We start from the raw sequence: 21,278 nt of genomic DNA, 5'->3' as shown, positions 1-21,278 counted from the left end.
ATACTCAGACAGGGATGGGATCTTTGCACCATTTAGTCTCATCCAACTCTTATGGGACACATATGCAGCTCTCATGAATATCTTTTTTGTTTGCCTGGTAAACTGTATCTCAGGTGACAAGACAGATGTGTCATTACTATATATGATGTGTCAAACTGCTTTTATCTATGTTGTCCATGTTTCTACAATGAGCTGGAATCTGCCCCTGGACTGCGAACTCCTACTGGCATCAATAGGAGGTCTGTGGTCCAAAACTGCATAGGATTGCAACCTGGATATATGTTATGCAAAGTCCTCAAATAATGGGTCACAAAGCCATATTTAAACCAGGTCTTAGAACGAAAGAAATCATGTGAAGTCAAGAAGGTCACTGTCACAGCTAATACGTAACTAGTATCTCTACAGAATTGACAAGGTGCTCTCTAAGTGCATTATCCCTTGCTCAGATCTTAAGCTTCTGACTTTCTGAAAGAGTTTCAAAAGTCAGATTATACTTGATGTCACCCTCAAAAATCTGCATGCACCTCTGCTGTTTTAACGATGACTTCACTCTCCAAATGCTAATCATACCATGTTGCCTCTGTTCTTAAGTAGTAGTATTAGCCTTCTGTCTTTATAATGGTAGTGTCCAAACTCGATGTTCCTTTGCCTGTTATCACTACCAGCAACAGGAAAAAGTGAAACAAGGCATTAGTCCTGTGATACTCCTCCCCTAGAGACATTTCATACTCCTGCAAATTACAGATCTTACACCTGTGCTGTCCAGAAAGTCAGTGAGCTCACTGACAGATATAAATCTGTCTTGCACCACCCCTCCTACCGCCCGCTCACATTGGCCAGTCCACTGACACCTGTATGTCACGGTGATGAAATAATTTTGTCCCTCCACAACACACTTAATCCAAAATCACAGCTGCAACCTGCTATCACTATACCATGGGTTACCAACAAGATTAGCAACAGTGGCTCTTTGGTTATTTCAGCTGTTAAGGAACTTCTCTGAAGTTAAAACACCTCTGAAGTTTACTACAGTCATGTAGTACCGATGATGCCACTGAAGCAGAAGTGTTCATATATATTTGACCAATCAGATCTGAAATAATTTATTGTTTGTAACTACTCACAGCTTTTCGAATGCATACTGCCCTTTATATCCAGCAGATAAATGTTCGTATCATTCTGAGGGCTGAGCAAGACTTGATATTTAAGAAATTGTTGTAGTATTTTATTACTTTGCTTGCTTAGGCCCAACTTCAGAGTCAAAAATAGCTTCTCTAACAGAAAGCTTTTCCAGGATTAGCAGGGTGGGGTTATTTTTCAAAAAAGTCTCTCTCACAACTGGAGAAATTGGGGATGGGGGAAGAAGGGATACTAATGCAACATTTGATGTGCCTTTGATTGTTTTTGAGTATTACAAAGCAGACCTGCAAATTATAATTAAAAATAGAAAAATGCCTTCTTAAACAAAGGAACTGGAGTGTTCACCATGAGTTTCCCCAATTAAGAATCTGTTTCACTTTTAAAATAAAGCTACGTTTTGTTTTTCACTGCAAGCAATCTGTGGCCCAGATAACACAGGACCACGCAAGGGTCCCCCAAAAGTAGATAATTTCTGTCTCTTCTTGAATATTTCTTCCCAAGATTGCTGTTCCCTAAACATCGCAGTACACAGCTACAAAGATTTGACACTTTGAGCTCAACTGTTAATTTTACAGTGATTGACATTTTGTTCAGCAGTGTCACAGGAGCTTGCTGGTTAAAGTGGTTGCTAAAGTACAGTTCAGGGGTCAGAATTCACTCCAGTGGTTGCTGAAAGAGCGGACACAATGTCGCTTAGTTGTTTTGTGCATTTCAAAGTGTTATGTGTGTACTCCTAGTGAAACACAGATTGAAGCACTGAGAAAGAAATGCCATGTTCAGTAAAGTTTTAACTGTTGATATCATTGTTCGGAACATTTGGAGCAATAAATAATTTAACAATGAAAAAGTAATTTGGCACCTTGAACCAGATCTTGTTTATTATATTTCCTTTGAGGTGGAGTAAAATTTTTTGTGATGTCCCTGTTGTCCACAATCTTTGCTTTAACAGTTTAATTCTGCTCAGAGAACAATTCCTCTTCTCTGTTTTAAATAATTGTTTCGTCACTGTATTTTTCAAAATGTAATTTACAATATGAATGTTGGTTTCTTACAACTTTTGGTTGGACTGCCTTATCGAGGTGGAGAATAAGTTAGCGCTGCAGAGAAAAGCATTCGTCCAAGGTAAAACGTCCATAGAAGGCATTATTAAACAAGCAAAGCAAAGATGGCTTATTTCACAGATAAAGTAGGTTAAATTAGGAAATCAGCAGAGACAGTGTACTCCAAGGGAAAGGACAATGGACAGAGAATTTGAAACCCTATGCTCACAATGGGCTTTGAGCAAGTTCCACTACACTTTCTCATTTTATTCCTCCGTTGGGTTTCTTATATAACTACCTGATGGAGGGCTTGGTTCCTACTATTTTTTTACTAATATTTTGTTAATAAAACGTTAACTACAATTCTAGACTCCCTGTCTTAAAATAATAGGAATAATAAGAAAAAAATAAACTCTGTTTTGAACTAAAACATTCAAAACTAAAATTGCTAGGAAAAAGTCCAATTCAAAGTGTGAAAATACAAAGACAAGTGAAGCAAAGAACACAAGATGTTCTATAAACAGGAGAACTAAATAAGCTACGCCCTGCAAATCCACTGCACTTGGATCCAGCTCTTCCGCTACCTTGTGCCAATCTAGCTGGGCCACTGGCATCACTCACACTGGCAAGCTCAGTGCTAGGCATGTGCTTGCTGGACAATCCACAGGAACTGCCTGGCTGTTTCCTTTCAGAATAGGGAAAATGTGGTTGGAGATACAACTACCTTTGCGATGGCCCCCAAAACCCACAAAGCCTGTGTGAACACTCTGGCTCTGAGACCTCCATGGCTGTTAGTGGCCAATAGGTTCAAAAGTTATTGGGTGGAGGAGGACTTAGAGGCGGACAGACAGAACTATCACGTAGAAGTAGTTAACCAAGGAAACCCACCTAAAATAGTCAGAAAACAGCAAACCCCAGGCAAAATGTTAAGAATTAATTCCTGCAAGTACTGAGAAGTAGATCTTGCTTACCCTCAATTTTGCATATTAGCCAGGTTTGTCTATATCTTTATGAATCCAGGTAACTAGATCATTATTGTTTTGCAAGTGTCAATTCCAGTGTAAATAAATCCTATAAATCATCTGTTTGGGGAAAAATATGGCAAAATATGAAACATGTAAGGATGAATGTACCTGTCATGTCAGATCATATAAGCGACAGGATTTTATTTTCTGCATTTCATTTTCAATTCTGACCAAAGGTACCACACTCAGAAGTGCAGGAATACCTAACAAAACAAACAAAAAACCTACACCTGCAGTACTTGAATTATAATCAAAAATGCTGGAAAACTTCTGAGAGAATTTGTCCATATAAGATTTCCACCAGCTTTAAAGGAAGATTTAGATCAGCATACTTGTGTGTGCTGTTTTGTATGAACTTTTGAAACCAATCTCTTATTGTACCACCCTAAACATAGCATTACTACTCCAAATTCCCACTCTGATAGTAAGATATAGCTAGAAAAGAGAGAGTAAACTCGCAAACATTTGGGGGACCAAAATAATTTCTTTCTTCTCAGTTTGCAGAGTACGTAAGCGAGACACTGGGTCTTGCTACACGACTGAGGTTTCTAGATTTGAAATAAATATGTGCAAGCAAGACTGATAATATATAAAATAATGTGGTTTGTACCATCACTAGTGATATTTGTAACTGAACAACCCTGCATGTTAGTTGGAAATTATATTTCTAAAGTAAACTAAACTGGAAAGTATTTATAAACATTTTTTTAATTATAAATAGGATGTCCAAATCTATGACTCTATTGCACTTATAATACATCAAATTATAATGTAAAAATTAAAGATTATTAACTCAAACAGAATGCCTGTGGTGACGCTGAACGGAGGAAATCAAAAGCTTTCAAGGCATTCCCCTTCAAAAGACAAGGATTTCTCTTCATTCCAAATTATTTGGCTTAAAAGTGTGACTTATATCACAACAAAACCATTCCTGGCTGCTAACATATACAAAATGATAACATTCCATTTTATATATTCATTATGTTTTTTGATTCACCAAATTAGCCGCCAGCATCCCATAAACCATTGGCTTGATTGACTAAGGATCCTTAGCTTTTAACAAGCCTATAAACTACACTTAGACTTCCTCGACAGCTCCTCACTTATCTTTTCAGTGCATAATGCATTTTCATATCCTGAACAGCAGGAGCAAAGTGCAGTCAGAAGGAAGCTAATTACGAAAAGTCCAGTTATTTGTTATTTAAGAGTATAACATAATGTTATTTTATTCTGTAGCTTTCATACAAATTGTATACAAAGCCAGCTCTTGGTGTTACGCATGCATGAATGACAGTACTAAAAGTAATTGGGAATAACTCTTCAATAATTTGGCCAAATGCTTCCTGTTGTAAAACACTCAATTTCAGTGAGTGAATACTTGATGGGATGTGAAGGGACTGGAAAAAAAAAATTAAAAAAGAAAAAAGAAATCTTGTAACATGGTGACCCCATGGAGGAAATTAAGAGCAAAGCTTCAGAAGACAAGAAAGTAAGTAAAGTGTAAAAAGATAGAGAAGGTGGAAAGGCTGATCCGGATCATCCTGAAAGCTTTAAATAGATTTTTTTTTTCTAACCAGTTCTGTAGCAAAGACTTAACATAATGTTTAGGGGAATAGATAGCAGCAGAAAAAGACCAAAATCACAAAGAAAATGGAAACAGGCAACATTGAAGTGAAATAGTAGTAAGTTTTTTATTAAATTTGAAGAGGAAAACACAGCTTCACACAGTTTAAATGGTACATTATGAATGTTCTGAAAAATAAAGTGCTTTAACGCTGCTGGAATTGTAAGAGTCTAAAGTGCAATTCTAAAATTTCTTTAAAACATGATGATATATGTGGTTTTACCACGAAAACACAAAGTTTTGACACAGAAGGGTTGCCAGTGGGTTTGCAGAGAGTTCCCTTCCACTAGCAGTATCTTATAATGTTATACTAAGAACCCTATCTCAAATCTGTGTTAAATCTGTGTTCTGTAAGTGTAAGGTTTTTAATGTATTGCAGAGGTCAAACCAGAAAATGATAAACTTGTTTAACATATAAATGAGGGGTTAATAAGTACTTTTACAAGAAATATTCTTAATTACATGCTATTTATAAAGAATGTGGCAATGACAGAAGCATAAGTGGAGCTTTCAGTAGTCAACCTAACACATTATAGGGCACTGTCTGCTCCTTTGTCATTGCTGAAGATGCTTCAGTGTTGCGCTGCTTGTTCTATCTCTGTACACTCATCCAGCATATGCAGCCTCTGCAAAGTGAACGATCTATTTGCAGTTGTACAGTTATCAGAATATTTTGACATTGATATTTATGTATAATATTTTATGTAATAGATAATTCATTTTACAAGACTAAAAAAGGGTTATTTTTTTACAACATCTGCTTTGCTGCTTGAGGAGAGCCAGTTAACCTGCATGAAGCAAAGGAAGCAGACAAAGCAGAGAGCTGATGTGTCAGAGACGTGCAACCAGTAAGAGACAAAAATCAAACTCATGTACCGTGAAGCAAGTTTGGCAATGCTAGATTCCCATTTTCACTGAACCACGTTAACAGGAGACAGAGAAATTCTACCGCTAAACTGAGCAGTAAATTCCTTAACACTCTATACCTTCTAATTGAAGTTGCAAAACAACAAATTTCCTTAGATTAAAGAATAAACTTGAAAAAGATACTTTTAACACTTCATTTTCCCTGCAAAGGACTGGTCTGGTCCTAAGTTAACTTCAGGATATATACTGGGACAGAAGTATTCTTCCAGATCTGTAAGGAAACACCTTGGAGGTGGATATTTGCTGTTTGTGAATTGGTGTCCTCAGCTTTTTGGGCAACTCTCCAATGCAGCCCCAGTAGGAAAATCCAAGATTTGTTAAATCTGTTGCCCAAGTGAACAACACCTTACAACAGAAATTTACTGCTAGGGAAGAATATTTCACATTTGATAGACCATATTGTTGATTTTCATTTTGATTTTTTTTCTTATATTTTAACCACTTGTTGGAAGTTTTTCTTTGACTTCCACCAGGTCTTAAAGCTTGCCTTCTACTAAACAGTCTTAAGGTGATCTCATACATGCAAAGTTCTGTATGCTACAGAAAGATGGAAGCACTTCCATACCTACAGTGTCTTTAGGCACAGAAAACAGAAAAGGCAAACCTACAGAAGGGAGAATCTTTCTTCATCTGGCACAAGCCCATGCTGTTTCTGCAAACAGCAGGTAGCTTAGCACTCTGAGAACAGTCATGACAGAAGTGCTGAATTTTTATTAGCTTGGATTTTGTGCTCAGGGGGAACACACAGTAGATCTGCAGCTACAAACCGTTTCCCTGTGATCATGGGAGCACTCACTGCCAAATCTCTGGGTTTTATTCCCAAAGAAAAGGGTGGAGTCTCTACTTCCATATATTTAATTGCTAACGTTATCACAATCACTTACGTGGAGTCAGGAGATTCCAACCATCTCTGGCTAAGGACACAATATAGAAATGGTCTGGCCTTGAAGGGCTTCTACTCTAAATATATCACTGGAGACAATCAGCTAAAGAAAGAAAACCAGTAAAAACAAATAAACAAAAACCTGATGGAAGTTACATGAGAGAGAGAGAGAAGAACAATAGCAATGAGCAGCATCGTATACAATAAGCACAACTGCTCATGGATGAATGTCTAATGTAAAAAGATTCTGATGTCAGTGGTGTGAATTAGCGATGCTTTGAGAAAGCTTGTGGTAAAGGTCTTTGGTACAGAAATGTAAAATTCCTGGATCCCAGTCAGTCTTAAGCATGAAATAAATAGCGCTGTAAGACTGCCCTGCCAGAAACAGTGAACCTCTCCTGAATGCACAAGCCGGCTGAAAACTGAAGTAGCACTTTGCAGTCAGAAAGTCGAGTCTGGTAGTTTAGCAAGGGTTTCAAGACTGCAGCTTTGGACTTAGGCAGCTAAGTTCCAACTCAGAAAACTCAGGTGCCTTCATCTCTTTTCATTATCATCTCTTGAGAAAACGTGGGAGGGAAAAATGACTAGACTAAGAAAAACAATATCATTAAGGGTTACATTGCATGCAGAATTCATTAGAAACAGTATGTGTCCAATAAAAGAGTAATTCATGAATCATTAGTAATGGCCACTAAACTCATGGGAAGTATCTTTTTGTAATTACTCTTTGGCATGAAAAAAAATGAACTGAAAAGCATGGCTAATAGAAAAAAACTTTATCTCCACAAAATAAGCTACAAAGCTTGATGAAGATGATAGGATTAACATGAACAAGGGTACATTATCTGATATTTTTCCGTGTCCTTTTGACAAGATTGTGGGTACCTTGATGTACTGAAAATAAAATAAAAGACTTCTATAAAGAAATTACTGGATTTTTTTTTAAAAAACAAACTCAAACTTTTCAGGAAAAAGTCAGATGAGAGTTACACATACTGCCATCACTTGGTTCTCTGGCAGTTAAGGTAGACATATTTTGAGAACTGCACATGAAAGGTAAAATACTGGCATGGTACTAATTCTCACTGCTCCATATAATATCACAACATGCACATCAAAACAGTAGCATGTTCTCATGGTAAAATCTTTACAATTAAAGCATAATTATGTTTATAAGTTATACTAACAAATTACTTATACTATAAGTATTATTATAAGTAAAGTAGATCTAAAAATATAGATTTAAGAGTTGTATTCTATAATTGCATCACGTTTCACTTGCTAATGACAACAACAGAAGGCAAAAGTGTACTCTCACTATGCAATTCCAAGAGTGCTCGTATGGCAAAATGGCATATCTTGCAGATATCAAGGGAATTTCATCTTGAGATGAGTGCATACCCACGGGGATAAGCTACTTTCACTGGATTTACTACTAATAAAACCAAACAAAACCAGCAACTTTCTGATTTGGTGTGGCTATTTTTCCATGTGGCATGCTGATACTCCTCATTGTAGGAGCTCTGAATTGGACAGAGTCTCAGGCTAACCATTCCAATATTGCAGCAGCAGCAAACATGGTACAAGGATTCTAGGAACTATTTAGTCTAAACCAAAACCACTACAAAAATCAATGGGCCCTGCCAGTCCAGCTCTGGCAACTCATTTCACTTCCAGGGGAGTTTGGCTTTGGAAGGAATTCAGGTTAAAATAGCTCCTCAACATCACCACAACCCTCCCAGGTGTAATTTTGCCCTGATAGTATTTCTCCACCCCAGGTCACCATAGAATCATAGAAGGTGTTGGGTTGGAAGGGACCTTTAAAGGTCATCTAGCCCAACCATGCCACCACCTGAATGTTTGTGTTGACACAAAGGATGGTGTGGAAATGAGGAAACAAGCAGACAGGGGTAGAAGGGCAGAAGCACTCCTAGCCACCTTATTCCACTGTAATAGTCTCATGGATCTATGAGTTCTTTTCACTTGTTCATCCACTGCCTCCTTGCTTCTGACCATGCGCTTTCTAGCTACGGAGAGCTTTTCTGAGCTCCCTTATCTTCATTCAGCCTGTGATTGCACATTAGAGGGAAGCATACTTTTTTAACTTTAAAATTTGTTACTAGGCACACTCACTGCACTATACATGGCATGGACGGAATTGTATCCACAACTCAGCTTTGTAACTGAAGGCATTTTAAAATTACAGACCATAGGCCAAACATGTACAGAATGAGAGTATGCTTGATAAGAGAGGTTGGAGAAAAACAAATAAACCACAAAAGCTTGGAGTATTTCAGAACTGCAGAATTGCAGTTATTTGGTTCTGATAGGAAATGAAATGGAGATCTTGAAAACTTCTCCATAAACCCCTCTTCAAGTGAAAAATCAAAGAAAAACTGACTGGATGCTGTATCACATGACCTCATGGGCAGAAACTAAGCCCTGCTACATGCTGTTTGTTAGCATAGATGTAACCAATGAATCGTCCCTCAGTGGTGGAAGAACCTTCTCTTGATGATAGCTAATGTTGTTTTACAGCTAAAATAGCAAGAAAGCAGAAATCCATTTTGACCACACACACGAGTTCATGCACACACACACAATCAGGCGACAGCAAAGGGGTTGACAATAACTTGATTTATGTCAAGGGTATTTTTCAGATTATTATTATTATTATTATGAGAAAACCGATGGAAATTTCCTACACCACCTTTACTTTCCAGCCATTCATTATTTAGATTCTACCAATGGACTAATATAATGAGAATATCCCATTTTTAATACCTCTTTATGAACTTATAAAAGATTTCAATTCCCTTCTATTTTCTTATTTAGTGCTAGCAGAAGAAAGGTATTTACAAAGAACTGTTTCTAGCTGTTTCTGTTAAGTTGCATCTATACTTAACTCCTATTCCAAATTACCAGATGCTTTCCTTTCAGCTTCCATTTTCACAAGTGACCTTTAGATCTAATTAATTATCCACATAAAGGATACTTTCGTGTGGCATATCTATGGGTTGCCTTGATGTGATATGCAAATGTCTTGCCAAGTGCTGATGCCATCAACAGAGCACCCTCTTGTCATATTCTCCATCAGGTCACTGATTTATAACAAGCTATGGTGGGCTGGCCAGAGATCAAGACAGTGGGCCTCAACACATGCCTTGACATCCTGATATAAAATCATCAGTAGCAACTATTCCCTGATATCAAAGCCATTTACTGTTAAGAACAGTATTCTTTGTGTACCACTACACAATACTTCACTTGGCAGTCAGCCTTCTTCTTGAAGTGTGAATAAGTATTATATTCCGCTTCTTCTCTGTCTACAATTATAGGCAACTTCAAAAAGATAATGATCAATTAGCAACATCCCAAGTTCCTGCTTTAAAGAAAATGCTGAAGACAGTGCCGTAGGATATTTCTTATTTTTATCAAAATTATTATACCTAAAAAAGAGTTAATATTTATGAGAAGATCATATGAAGATACAGTAATGATTTCCGAATATTGCTTGCACCTCTGCTTAAATGACGCTACCCACTGGAAAGATAAGTAACTATTCCATTCTGATTAGGTTATAAAAAGGTTACCATTTGTTTCAACCAATCAACAGTCAGTTCCACACATAATTAATTTATACATTTATACTTTAGACACTTACAAACTATGCTTTAAAAAAAAATTAATTGCAATATTCAAATGTATTTGAAAACTTAATATACAGAACTTCAAATATGCATGGCAGTCTGTATCCACATGAACAGAATGCAGTAAAAATGGATATATATGATTGTATTTATGTATTCATTTTAACTCTTGTAACTCTAAAACAGCATTGTTAACTGCTTTTGAGTATCATAATCCTCTCAATTTCATAGTATTCAATTCCCTTATAATTAGAGACAGTTCAAGAGCAATTACAAGATTTACCAAGTGGATCAGGCTTTATTCCTGGCCAAATCAAAATTAACCCCTTTCCCCCCTTCTCCCTCATCTCCCATGAAGTTCTGCAAACCCTTGCCATTATTTCAGCCAACAGCAATTGTCAAAGTGACAAGACTGAACAACAAATCTGAATAACTACATCAAATTCACCAGACTCGTTGCTATCAGCTAGAGTGAAGGAAGAAAAGGGATTAATAGATTTGGGGAGCAAAAGTTCCAAGTGAATTCAAAGTTTCACCATTATAAAACTGACATATTTGTATGAAACTCTGTTTCACTGGAGATTTCTAATACATTTATTCACAATCTTGAATGCATTTATCATTGCAACAACACTGCGAATACAGGAACTGGTTAAAGTCCATTTTGAAGTTGGAGCGCTAAATAACAAGCTCACGGCCACACAAACACGTGAGGCAGAGTGGAAGCTCCAATACAGAGGGCCCAACTCAGAGGGGGGACTTCCAATTTTATTGTAATTAGATTCTGTTTCTCATACTGATCCACGTAATATTAGCAAACACACACAGAGTGGTTTTGAATTCTTTACCATTAACTCTTTCTTCCTAATTAGATGCAGCTAGATGGAGTGGCAATTCCCCAAGAGAATTTATGAACTTGAGATGTAATTAAACCTTTTTCAGTTCTATTTCGCTCTAATGTATGATACAGAGATCAGCACACAGAAAGAAATCAGTTGGAGGAAAAAATAAAATGGAAATCTCAACCGCTGAATCCTGCGGGAAACAGCTGAAAGGCAGGAGTTACAAATTATTTAATAGAAAGATAAATTTTCACCTGAGGATAAAGCACTGGGGACGCTGCTCCTGGAATAGCATGTGGTAAGCTCTTTCAGCACAGGAAAATATATGTGGGGGAAGCGAGGAACACAATTTTCCAGAGTTACTTAAATAAAGCTGGGTGACCTGAAAAATTGCAGAAAATTCACATGATCAATACACTTCAAACTAATTATGTTTCACCCAGCCCCCCGATCCTGGGTCTTTTGTAAAGCTCTCTAAGCATTATGAACAGAATCTCTGCCTGGATATATGTGGTACCATTACAGTATCTACGAAGAGTTTAATTAAAGAAAACAGAGCTGCGAGCATAGAAGATCTAATTAAGATACAAAATTAAACAAAACTAGAAGACTCAACAAGGCTGGTTTGTCATTAAATAAAACAAAACCTAGGAAGTTACTTTTTTATACCTCAAGTGTATACTTATTGAATGAATTTATGAATTAAAAATTTTATAAAATGAAATATGATTATTGTATTAAAACTTAAAATTGAAATCAAGGACCTGAAGTTATAAGTGAATTCATTTATTACATGACAGAGCAGTCTCCCACAGATACTCTCTCTGCAATATAGAATAACTTCTGTGTTACACATAGCTGGCAACATGCACTACCCTTAAAGCTTAAGTATGAGTAGAACCAATTACCTGCTACTGAAACCTCTTTTTTTTTTTCCTGAGGACATCCTGATGTTCTTTCAGCTAACACCACATAGATTTTAGAATAATTAGATATTCTGCTAACATCTACAACTCTTTTGTTTCAGAATAAATAAATATAATAAAGAAAATACATAATGTGATTTAGGTCAGATTGTGAGCAGAAACACCATATCATTTTACAAATATCCTTAAATATATAACTTTACCTACCTTTTTATATAGCTTTTATCAGACTTTCTCATGGGTTTAGAAAATTAACACAGGCTCTACAAAAACTCGTGGCAGCTGGGGGACAACTGGAACACTATGAAGCATCTAGAACGATACTGGATGCTATCACTTAAACAACCAAATCCTTTCCTTTCCATCATGTCCTGTTTTCTCCAACTATTTTCTCTTTCCACCACAGTGCCATTTTGTATTTGCTTCTTTCTCCAAACTAATCAGGTGCTTATCACCCTTCCTGTCCCATGCCTGTCTTATTTATTTAGATATTAAACTATTGAATCTTGGACCATCTACGACGCCGTGGTTGAATGAATCCTCACGATATGGCCCTATTCTCATTCAGGTCTTTTGAGCTACCAGACTAAACAAAATTAAATCCATGAAGATTCTCAAGAATTCATTTCAGTATGTCACAAAGCAGAATGATAAACCTTCATGCGCTTACTCTCATTGCATGATGTTGCGAGTGTTTTGCAAGTTTAGATACTTTTCTAACAAATGGACTTCAAGAATATATATATTTGCAGTAATCCAACACAAATAAATTCTTCACAAACGTAACAAAGTAGGATAACCGTAGCACAAGCTGCTTCTACAGTTACTATGATAGCTCCAGGTCATGTCTGCATGTTCCTAGTAGTATAGTGCTACTACTGCGTATAGTATAGTAATACAGTGTATTTCCACGTAAAAATGCATTAATATTACCATTTAGCAACTGCACTGAATTGCATACGAAGCAACATATATCAGTGCTCATCAATGTATATGATTCTTTATGTCCTCTGAGAGTGAATAATTACTTCTAAAAAGATTTATCTTAGTAGAACTCTTAGTAGAACTAAATGTGGGAGGTCAGCGGAGGATAATACAATAAAGATTGCCATGAAGTTATGAAAAGTGATTAAAAAAAAAGAAGAAAACCTAAAGTGCTGCTGTTTTTGAAAAATATACATGATAATCTTTTCATTGCTTCATCCTGGGTTTAAAAATAGTATCAAGCGTAATGTATCTTTGCATTCTTTTTTTTTTGACAGCTAACAAACCACATACCTAAGATAAAAATGCTGACACTAATGAGCCACATCATATAGCATGTCAGTGTCTACTGAGGAACTGACATCATCAATTTTATTATGTTAATACACAGGGCATCTAACAGTTACAGACTTCATTACAATACCAGCTAAGTTGCTGCAGTTTATCTGAGCATTTCAAAACCAGAGAAAACAAAGCTACTTTACAACCATGGTTTTTTGATCATGTGGGAAATATATGCCTAATGCACAATGCCACTCAGCTAATAATGATGGAGCAAAAGCAATGATCATTCAAGGTGACCCAAACAATTACAGGACAAAAAGTATCTCACACCAAACCTGCTAAAATAGATCTATCACAGAGAGGTCAAGAGAAGATGCAGCAAATGTTCAGGAAACATTTTAATATGTATGCCTACCATCTAAATTCTTTTTCTTTACAGTTCATGTATCTAATGTAAAATACACAGAGACAGGAAAAAAATATCATCACCTAAAACCTTGGGGATGATGGATGATTTCCATTTCTTGAAACTAAATTTAGTCTCCCAACTTGGAATCTGCTGATACTGCCACTGAATGTCACAGTATTTCTTCCTCTCAAATTTACTACTCATACACACAAAGCCATGTGACACAGAAAACAGCCAGACTAGTTCACTTAACAAATTTTGAACATTTTACAATTCTTGTAAGCTAAATAAACATATTTGAGCACTCCCTAACACAACAGTGAGCCTGATCTCTGCGCAGTAATGTGATCTCAGTGCAACAGTGAGAAAATAACAGGGAGGGGGGGAAGAAATAAACAGTTATACTCTGTCTCTAAAATGGCTGAGTGAGGATGAAGCAGAGATCATATCATTTGGATTTCGGTTACTCCCAGTGATCTACAAAGTCCACTTAAATGTTAGTTGGTATCAATGTCTAGGTACTGGAAACGATAAGCCCCTTGTAAATAACTAGTCTGTCTCGTAAGTGAAAGATTAGAAAGATAAGGGTACTACTATTCAAGAGAAACATCTGAAGCCCTTCCTAAGTGGCCTTCTGTAGAAGACAGTGCACACATGGACTCAAGGTCCTTTTGCCCATACACTGCTTGCACCCAACACAAGCCACCTCCATATGACTGCCCCAGCGTAGTGCCACGCTTCTGCCGAGCACCTCGCGCTCATCGCCTGTGCGGCGTCTGAACTGAGGGCCCTGGCGTGGAGCACAGACAGACATTTTGAGCCTTTCTGCACCATGTTATCTCCATAATTGTGTTTTGGGTGAGGGGTGCGTGAACTCAGTCAACCACGGCATGAAATACGCATTTATTTTTGCAAGATTGTCAGTGTCAGAAGCCACCAAGGTCATGTTATACATCAGGAACTACTTTTAAACGACCTCAAGGGCTACTGCTCATACAAAACATCAGCAAGATGGCTGTTTTACAAATAAGACACAGCAAAAATAGTGGTACCTTGGAAGAAATTAAAAAAAAAAACTGGTAAAATATTAAGACTAAGATGATCCCAACATTAAAAATGGGCGTATATGTTAATGTTAATTAATACTAGGGGTTTGGCCTGCCAAATGAAATATATGAATCCACTGAAAAAGACCCACATATTGTAAAGACAGAATGCTTACCACGGTAGAATAAATAGGGAGTTCTTTAAATGGGTTAACAAGCAGCAGTATATCACCAATGTAGGTCTGAAAAAAGAAGATATAATTGCTTCATTAAGTAATAAATTAAATCTTTAAGGAGGCTAATGATTTTCTTCCAGAAAGGACTTTTGTCAAAGCCTTTTAAATCTAGTGATCAATATATTAAACATAACTTGTGAATTCAGAGCTTTTAACTTCATAACTTTAAATTGAGATCTAAATTTACAATTCAGGCAGCATTAATTATTCTTTTTGTAATAAAACTGAGTTCTTCATAATGGAAAAGTATGCATAGAAGAATTGCACTGCATATATTATTAGTAGATTATTTGAAAGTTGATTTGTCATTTACCATTGGTTAAACTACAAAAGCATGACATGCCAAACTACAAAAAAACCCACACAAACAAGTTCCTCAAGCAATTTTTTTTATGGGATAGATGACATAATTTAGAAGTGCTATATTGGTTGCCCAGAATTGATACATTAAAATATGTTGCTTGTGGAGTAAGACAGAGAAACTGATGCATATATAAGTTTTTATGCATGTGTATGTCTATATGAACATATGTACATGCATATAGAAAAAAAATCCTGGCGATATTAAAAATAGCAAACCATCCACTGACTGCAAACGTGCCAAGATTTTATTATTTTATATTCAAACACTTGTATGTGAAAGTTGTACTTGAGTATAAGATTATAGGTCACCCTAGCTGCTATACTTCTCACTTCACACATGTAACTGCGGCTGTATTACGCTCTTGGAATGCAAAAATGCCAGACCTCTGTCTCTGAAGACATCAGAGAACAAACCATCATGTGAACAGTCCCAGTTATGCTGCCTTTGTCAAAATGAAGTATTTTGAATTGGGGAGGTGGAAAATAATGCCTTTCATAGTAAATGTACTATTTTTTCTTCTGAAATGCAGTAATTTATTCCCTCTCTCCCACCCTTACTTCGCTGTTGGGTTTTCCTGCAGAATGGAACATGAAACAGGCAGTGTTCACTGCTAAGGAGGATTTTGGTTTGGAATTGGAGTCCAAGAACTTTTCCTTCTAACTCTGAGAACCAAATCACCCAAAGATGCAAGGATTTTCAGCATTGATGAATGCTACTAAAGCACAATGTTGCTGTTGAGCAGAATATTAATGATCACTGCCTATAAATTTCCATTAAGCTAAGAAGAATGCCAAAGCAGGGTGCAGGATCCTCTTAAATAAAAATTTTCAGTATTTTAAAATAAAAGATGACTTCTTTTTTATAAATACTGAGTATCTGTGGATTCTCCTGAATTCAGTTAAAGTTATCTGTGTTTGGCATCTTTGAAATCGAGAAAAAGCAAAAGAAATACCCATAATAAAAATTCTAAAAATCAGAATTTTTATTATCATCGAATGCCATAACAACTAGAATTGAAGTTCCCAAAATTTCAAAAGTATTCATAGCAACATGCCAATTCCCCATATTCCTTCAGTCTCAACAGTGCAATCAACTTACACATTTCAAAACAATTTGCATGTTTCATATTAACATGCCACTCAGCTGTTCAGTAAGCTAGAAATAAGTAATGAATAAGATACGAACAGGGATAACAAAATTTTCAAGTGCAGATTTTTCTCCAGAAGTAATCTGTACCTAACTGTATGCCTCCCAAGTTTAATATGGCAAAACCAGGAAAACCAGCTTTACAAAAACCTTGTTGTAATTATTTAATTTGGTATCTAGGTGATTAACATTACAATATAGAGAATGATTTCTGTAATATAGGAAAAGACGAGTAATTAAATCTCCCATGTGAATTACAAGCTTTTCAAATGTAAATTTATTTTAAATTTCCAGTAATCATGTGCTATGTTTAAGTTAATGTAACGTTAAAGACAGAAGGATCTTTTGGTAGTTTGAGAGATTACACGTGCTCATCAATCTTTACCAATACACTTGCTCTGTGAAATAAACACACATAAATTTTATCCAAACCTATCTAATGCTTTATTCCATTTTTTATTTCTGCTTTTCCTATATAAGCTTGAGAAATTGCAGGGCTTAAATACAGATATGTCCTGATCCATTTAAATATTAGTCATGAGTCTGGGACAGATTACTGTACGATACTTATGATAGTATTCCTATTTTTCCTATTCTCTCATTTGCTCCTTTTTGAAAGTTTATTGTTGATAGCTGAATAGCAACTCACATATATCTGATTATTATTGAAACGCTTCTGAATCTCGTAAAGCAGGCTGCTGTCTGTTAGCTCACTCAGAGAAGCCAGGTCGTCATTTGGAGCTGGAGGCATTAGGTTGATCTAGAAAACACAAATTAGAGAAATAAAGTAACTTCACAACCAATCATCCTGTACCATTATGTTCTAACCTGAAGTATAAACCTAGATCGCTAGAATTTATGAAAAAAAAAATGCATTAGAAGTGGAAAGTTGTCACTCCTCCCAAACAATTATACATCATTAATCTTAAGCAAGAAAAGAACATAAAAAAATTATTATCTATGTTAAGGTATATAACTGCATGAGTCTGATGGGCTCTTAAGAACATAGACCCCTACTAGAGTGCCATCTGCTATCCCTGGACCCATAAAGATTCCCAGCTCTAAAGCAATTCTCCTGCTCTCTTCATTAAATGTTTATGGCAGAAGAAATGAAGACTATAAAAGTTAGTGCACTTGTAAACTGTTTACTGCATAGTGTTTAACAAAGCTCTTGTACTACTCTTCATCATACATGATTTAAAATTCTATTAGAATTTTTCCTGCAGAATAGAAAGAAGTTAATAAGAAGTGGGAGTCATGTTGTCAAGGAGACCAGAAGAGATTCAGAAGCAGCTACTTCAGCCAAAACTGGTGAATAAAATGAGCTTTACATTTTTGAGATTTAGGAGGAATAATATACGCTCTGCAAGGTAAAGCAAATGCTAAGGAAACCACAACAAAATCCAAAAAGACAGAATAGGAGACAGAAGAAAAGAAAAAAGAGTCAGTGATAAGAGAAATTTGATTAAAGACAAAATAAACACTGATGCATTAAGCAGTGTGCTTATAAATTAGGATCTACCCTTAAAATGTAGGATGATTCCTTTTTTATGTCAGCCCAAAGAAAAATATTTTTGCATCTCAGCAGAATACCTAGAAACAGAAAATTCTCATGTGAACAACGGCAGAATTATTTGAATTGTTTGTTCAAAGTTTACTAAAATACTCTCTTGGTGTCTGTTTTGAGGATGGACAATGAAGATGAAACTTCTTTGTTCTATTGTTCAGCTTAAGATGAAGGCTCAGGAGAAAAGCAGACACTGCCCTTTCTTGAAGAACAACTCCGCATCCTCAGCCTCTGGCACTGGCACGTGGCAGGAAGTCAGTGACAGAAGCAGCAAGCAGACTAGGAGATTTTGGAGGGAACTGGAAGAGTGCTTCTCGCAAGGAGAAGACCCCAAAGACTATGGATACTGGGGATCTGATCTCAAACTTCTGAACGTCCATTGTTTCCGTAGGTTCAAGGTCTAGTTCAGAAATCACAGCACTCTGAGTTCTCTTCCTACACTTCCTACACTAGAGCTGCACTGTGTGATATTGCTGAAGAATTTAATCTTAACAATACACGACTAACAATGTCTCTTATTCTCAATGTTTCAAGATTCTTGAAACATGCATACAAACACTCATTCACATGCAATTTTGCCTACTCTTCTATTTTACAAAGAAGAAACAAACGATGCACACCAGACATCACAACCACAGAACCACTAGTCCTTATGACATAAAATAAAATCTTGTTTTTTCTGCTTAAATATTTCACCAGTGTTACTCATATTCATGTGCCGGTATGGTACAAATGAAGTTACAAACCCTCAAAACCTTCTCTAGTCTATAAACAGAGAAATATAAATACAAATATTAGAATGTGAATTTCACACTTCATTTTACACTAAATATTCTTGTGGGTTCAAGGTTTTTGTCAAAAAATGACTGTTCTTACATCATCGGGAAAAAACCCCAGACACCTCTTTTAACGTGTACTTACTAGTTGTTTACCTCACGCCGTGCCACTATGAACATTTTTTCTTAGCTTCCAAGCTTTTTGATGGCCTTATTTATCCTGATATTATGCAGTTGCTTACAGCCCAAAAAACCTGTTATACATATATATACACACTTGTTTTTCATAGTGTATATATATATGTATTTATATATATACTTGCCCAAATCAACCTACTCGTCACAAGCTTAATCACTAAAGAAACTGCAAAATAGAGCAAAATTAATCTAAGAAGTATTACATATCATGTATGAAGCTCCTCAAAGACGAAAGGTATATGTAAGCAGAGCTTTCAAGATCCCAAGCTTCTGTTGAGTCCCAGACACACTGTGGTACCTTTTCTCTATGGAGGGCACACTTCTACTCTTTTCTCTACTTCAAGCACTGTGGCTATTATTGTATTTTTGTTTCTTGTAATAGCTCTGTCCTCGGTATTTTCACAATAATACTGGGGACTTCAAAAAACTTCCATTTTAGGACTGACACAGTGACTTGAAAAACGTTGGAACCTCTTCTTTAGTCTTTAGTAATTTCCTTACTATTCCTCTAAAGATAAATATATTCAGTAGAAAATAATGTTTAAAAAAAGTATATTAGGAAACAGGCAAACTCCTCACAGCAAGCTGTCTTCTTTTTTTGTCAGCTCTCCCATCAGGCAATTAATGTTGACGACTAAAATGGTATATGTAAACCTCATAGGCATGTAAGAGCATGAATATTAACAAGAGATTTTTCAATGTTTTTCCACTCACCCACTAAAACAGGAAAGGCAGGCATCTAAACTGCATTCCATCTGCAACAGATGTTGAACTAGACAGATAAAGTAGCAACCCATAAAAAAAACGTAAGGAAAACGTACCTTACAACACTAGCTCTAGATGTACTACCTGCGTAGAGGTACAAGGACAAGAAGGCAGTAGTGCCCAAGCACACTTTAATGATGCTTTTCTTCTTTCCCCATAAATTATTTCTTATTTTCTCATAAAAACTGTGAAGAAACACCTCTCATTCCATTGAGTCCGAAAAGCAATAATTGTACAAATGCAAACGAGTAAGTATCTCAAGGAGATTATTTACTAGATTATCTAATGTAATGATTGTTTCTTACATGAACATGTAAATTTCACACTGTATCTTCCCACAGTCCTTATCTCACTGATTCATTTTTTACAAAGGGATGTACTCTGAACTTGTGGAGTCTATTCTCCTTTTCCTGTCTATTCACAATACTTCCCTCTTAAAACATGTGTATTCTCAGGCTCAGAAAGCGAAATATGACTTTCAAACAAGACAAACATATGCAGGTTGCCTGCTATTTCTGCCTGTGTCTTTCTGTCTGCCTATTCTAGAGGTTTATTCCTCACCCCATTAAAGTGAATGCAGATTTTTCTGTCACACAAAACATGGAATTTCTTACTCTTTTTGTTTTTAACCATGGCAGTTGTATGTAAAGCTGGGTAGAAAACAAGAATTCCACTTGGCAAAAAAAGTGAATTACATTTTGACATTTGTTTCTGATGAGGCACATTGGAATAAAACAAAATGAACAAAAGAATTCCAAGAACTTTTTAAAGTTTCTTGTAGAGGGAAAGCAGATGGAAGACAGAAGCCAGTGGCCTCCTTCCCTCATTAGTGTGCTCACCTGGCTTGCAGGAACAAAGCAGGCACAGGTCTTCACTATACTCCCTTGTGTCCTATCAAAACTCAGATCACCTGTGCCAGAGAATGAGCTTCTCTTAATATACTTTATAATGATTAAACCTACGCTAGGGTAGAGTCAAATGTAAATCTGTAAATAAAAGAAGGGTTTGGATTCAAGCACTGCCTGAGGTTCTCCATATTTTCTAAACTGTTAGCACACTTCCTTGTACATTCTTGGCTCATGTCAGCTGGCACACATGCAGATAAGACCTGGGTATCATTCAGGTCATGCATCAATGGTCATTTCCCATAAGCTGTTTTGACATGGCCCAAACTTTTGAGGGAGAAAAGAGTTTTGTCTTATAGGTGTGCGCTGACCCATTCCACATATCCCTAGGCCACAGAACAAGCCCTACCTTGTTTTGTTTCATAATGTAGATATAGCCAAAGATGCTGACTCTACAGACAGGTGCTTACAAATGTGAAGTGCTCAGTTAAACTCCAAGTAAGGGAAGTTGAAATATTCCTCCATGAACTTTTATATTTTTCTTTCCTATGAAGTTTAGGATTTGGTGATTCAGCATTTTCTAACAGTCTTTGCATCAAA

At 36.4% G+C, this 21,278-nt stretch overlaps 1 protein-coding gene across 2 annotated transcripts in view; it reads right to left on the bottom strand.

Moving 5' to 3' along the window:
• The window catches only part of MYO16 (myosin XVI), a 327,046-nt gene that overhangs the window by 177,081 nt on the left and 128,687 nt on the right, over positions 1-21,278 (bottom strand). For both annotated transcript variants that reach the window (XM_054193468.1, XM_054193479.1), the window contains exons 11-13: positions 17,177-17,287; positions 14,958-15,023; positions 11,386-11,513 (exon numbers count right to left, since the gene is read on the bottom strand). In XM_054193468.1, coding sequence (XP_054049443.1) covers positions 11,386-11,513; positions 14,958-15,023; positions 17,177-17,287 — 305 coding nt within the window. The remainder of the gene's footprint in view (positions 1-11,385; positions 11,514-14,957; positions 15,024-17,176; positions 17,288-21,278) is intronic.

This window comes from Rissa tridactyla, chromosome 1 (assembly GCF_028500815.1).
Source record: "Rissa tridactyla isolate bRisTri1 chromosome 1, bRisTri1.patW.cur.20221130, whole genome shotgun sequence".
Lineage (NCBI taxonomy): Eukaryota > Metazoa > Chordata > Aves > Charadriiformes > Laridae > Rissa > Rissa tridactyla.
The sequence above is the reverse complement of the archived record's forward strand: the minus strand, read 5'-3'. Positions and strand labels throughout refer to the sequence as shown.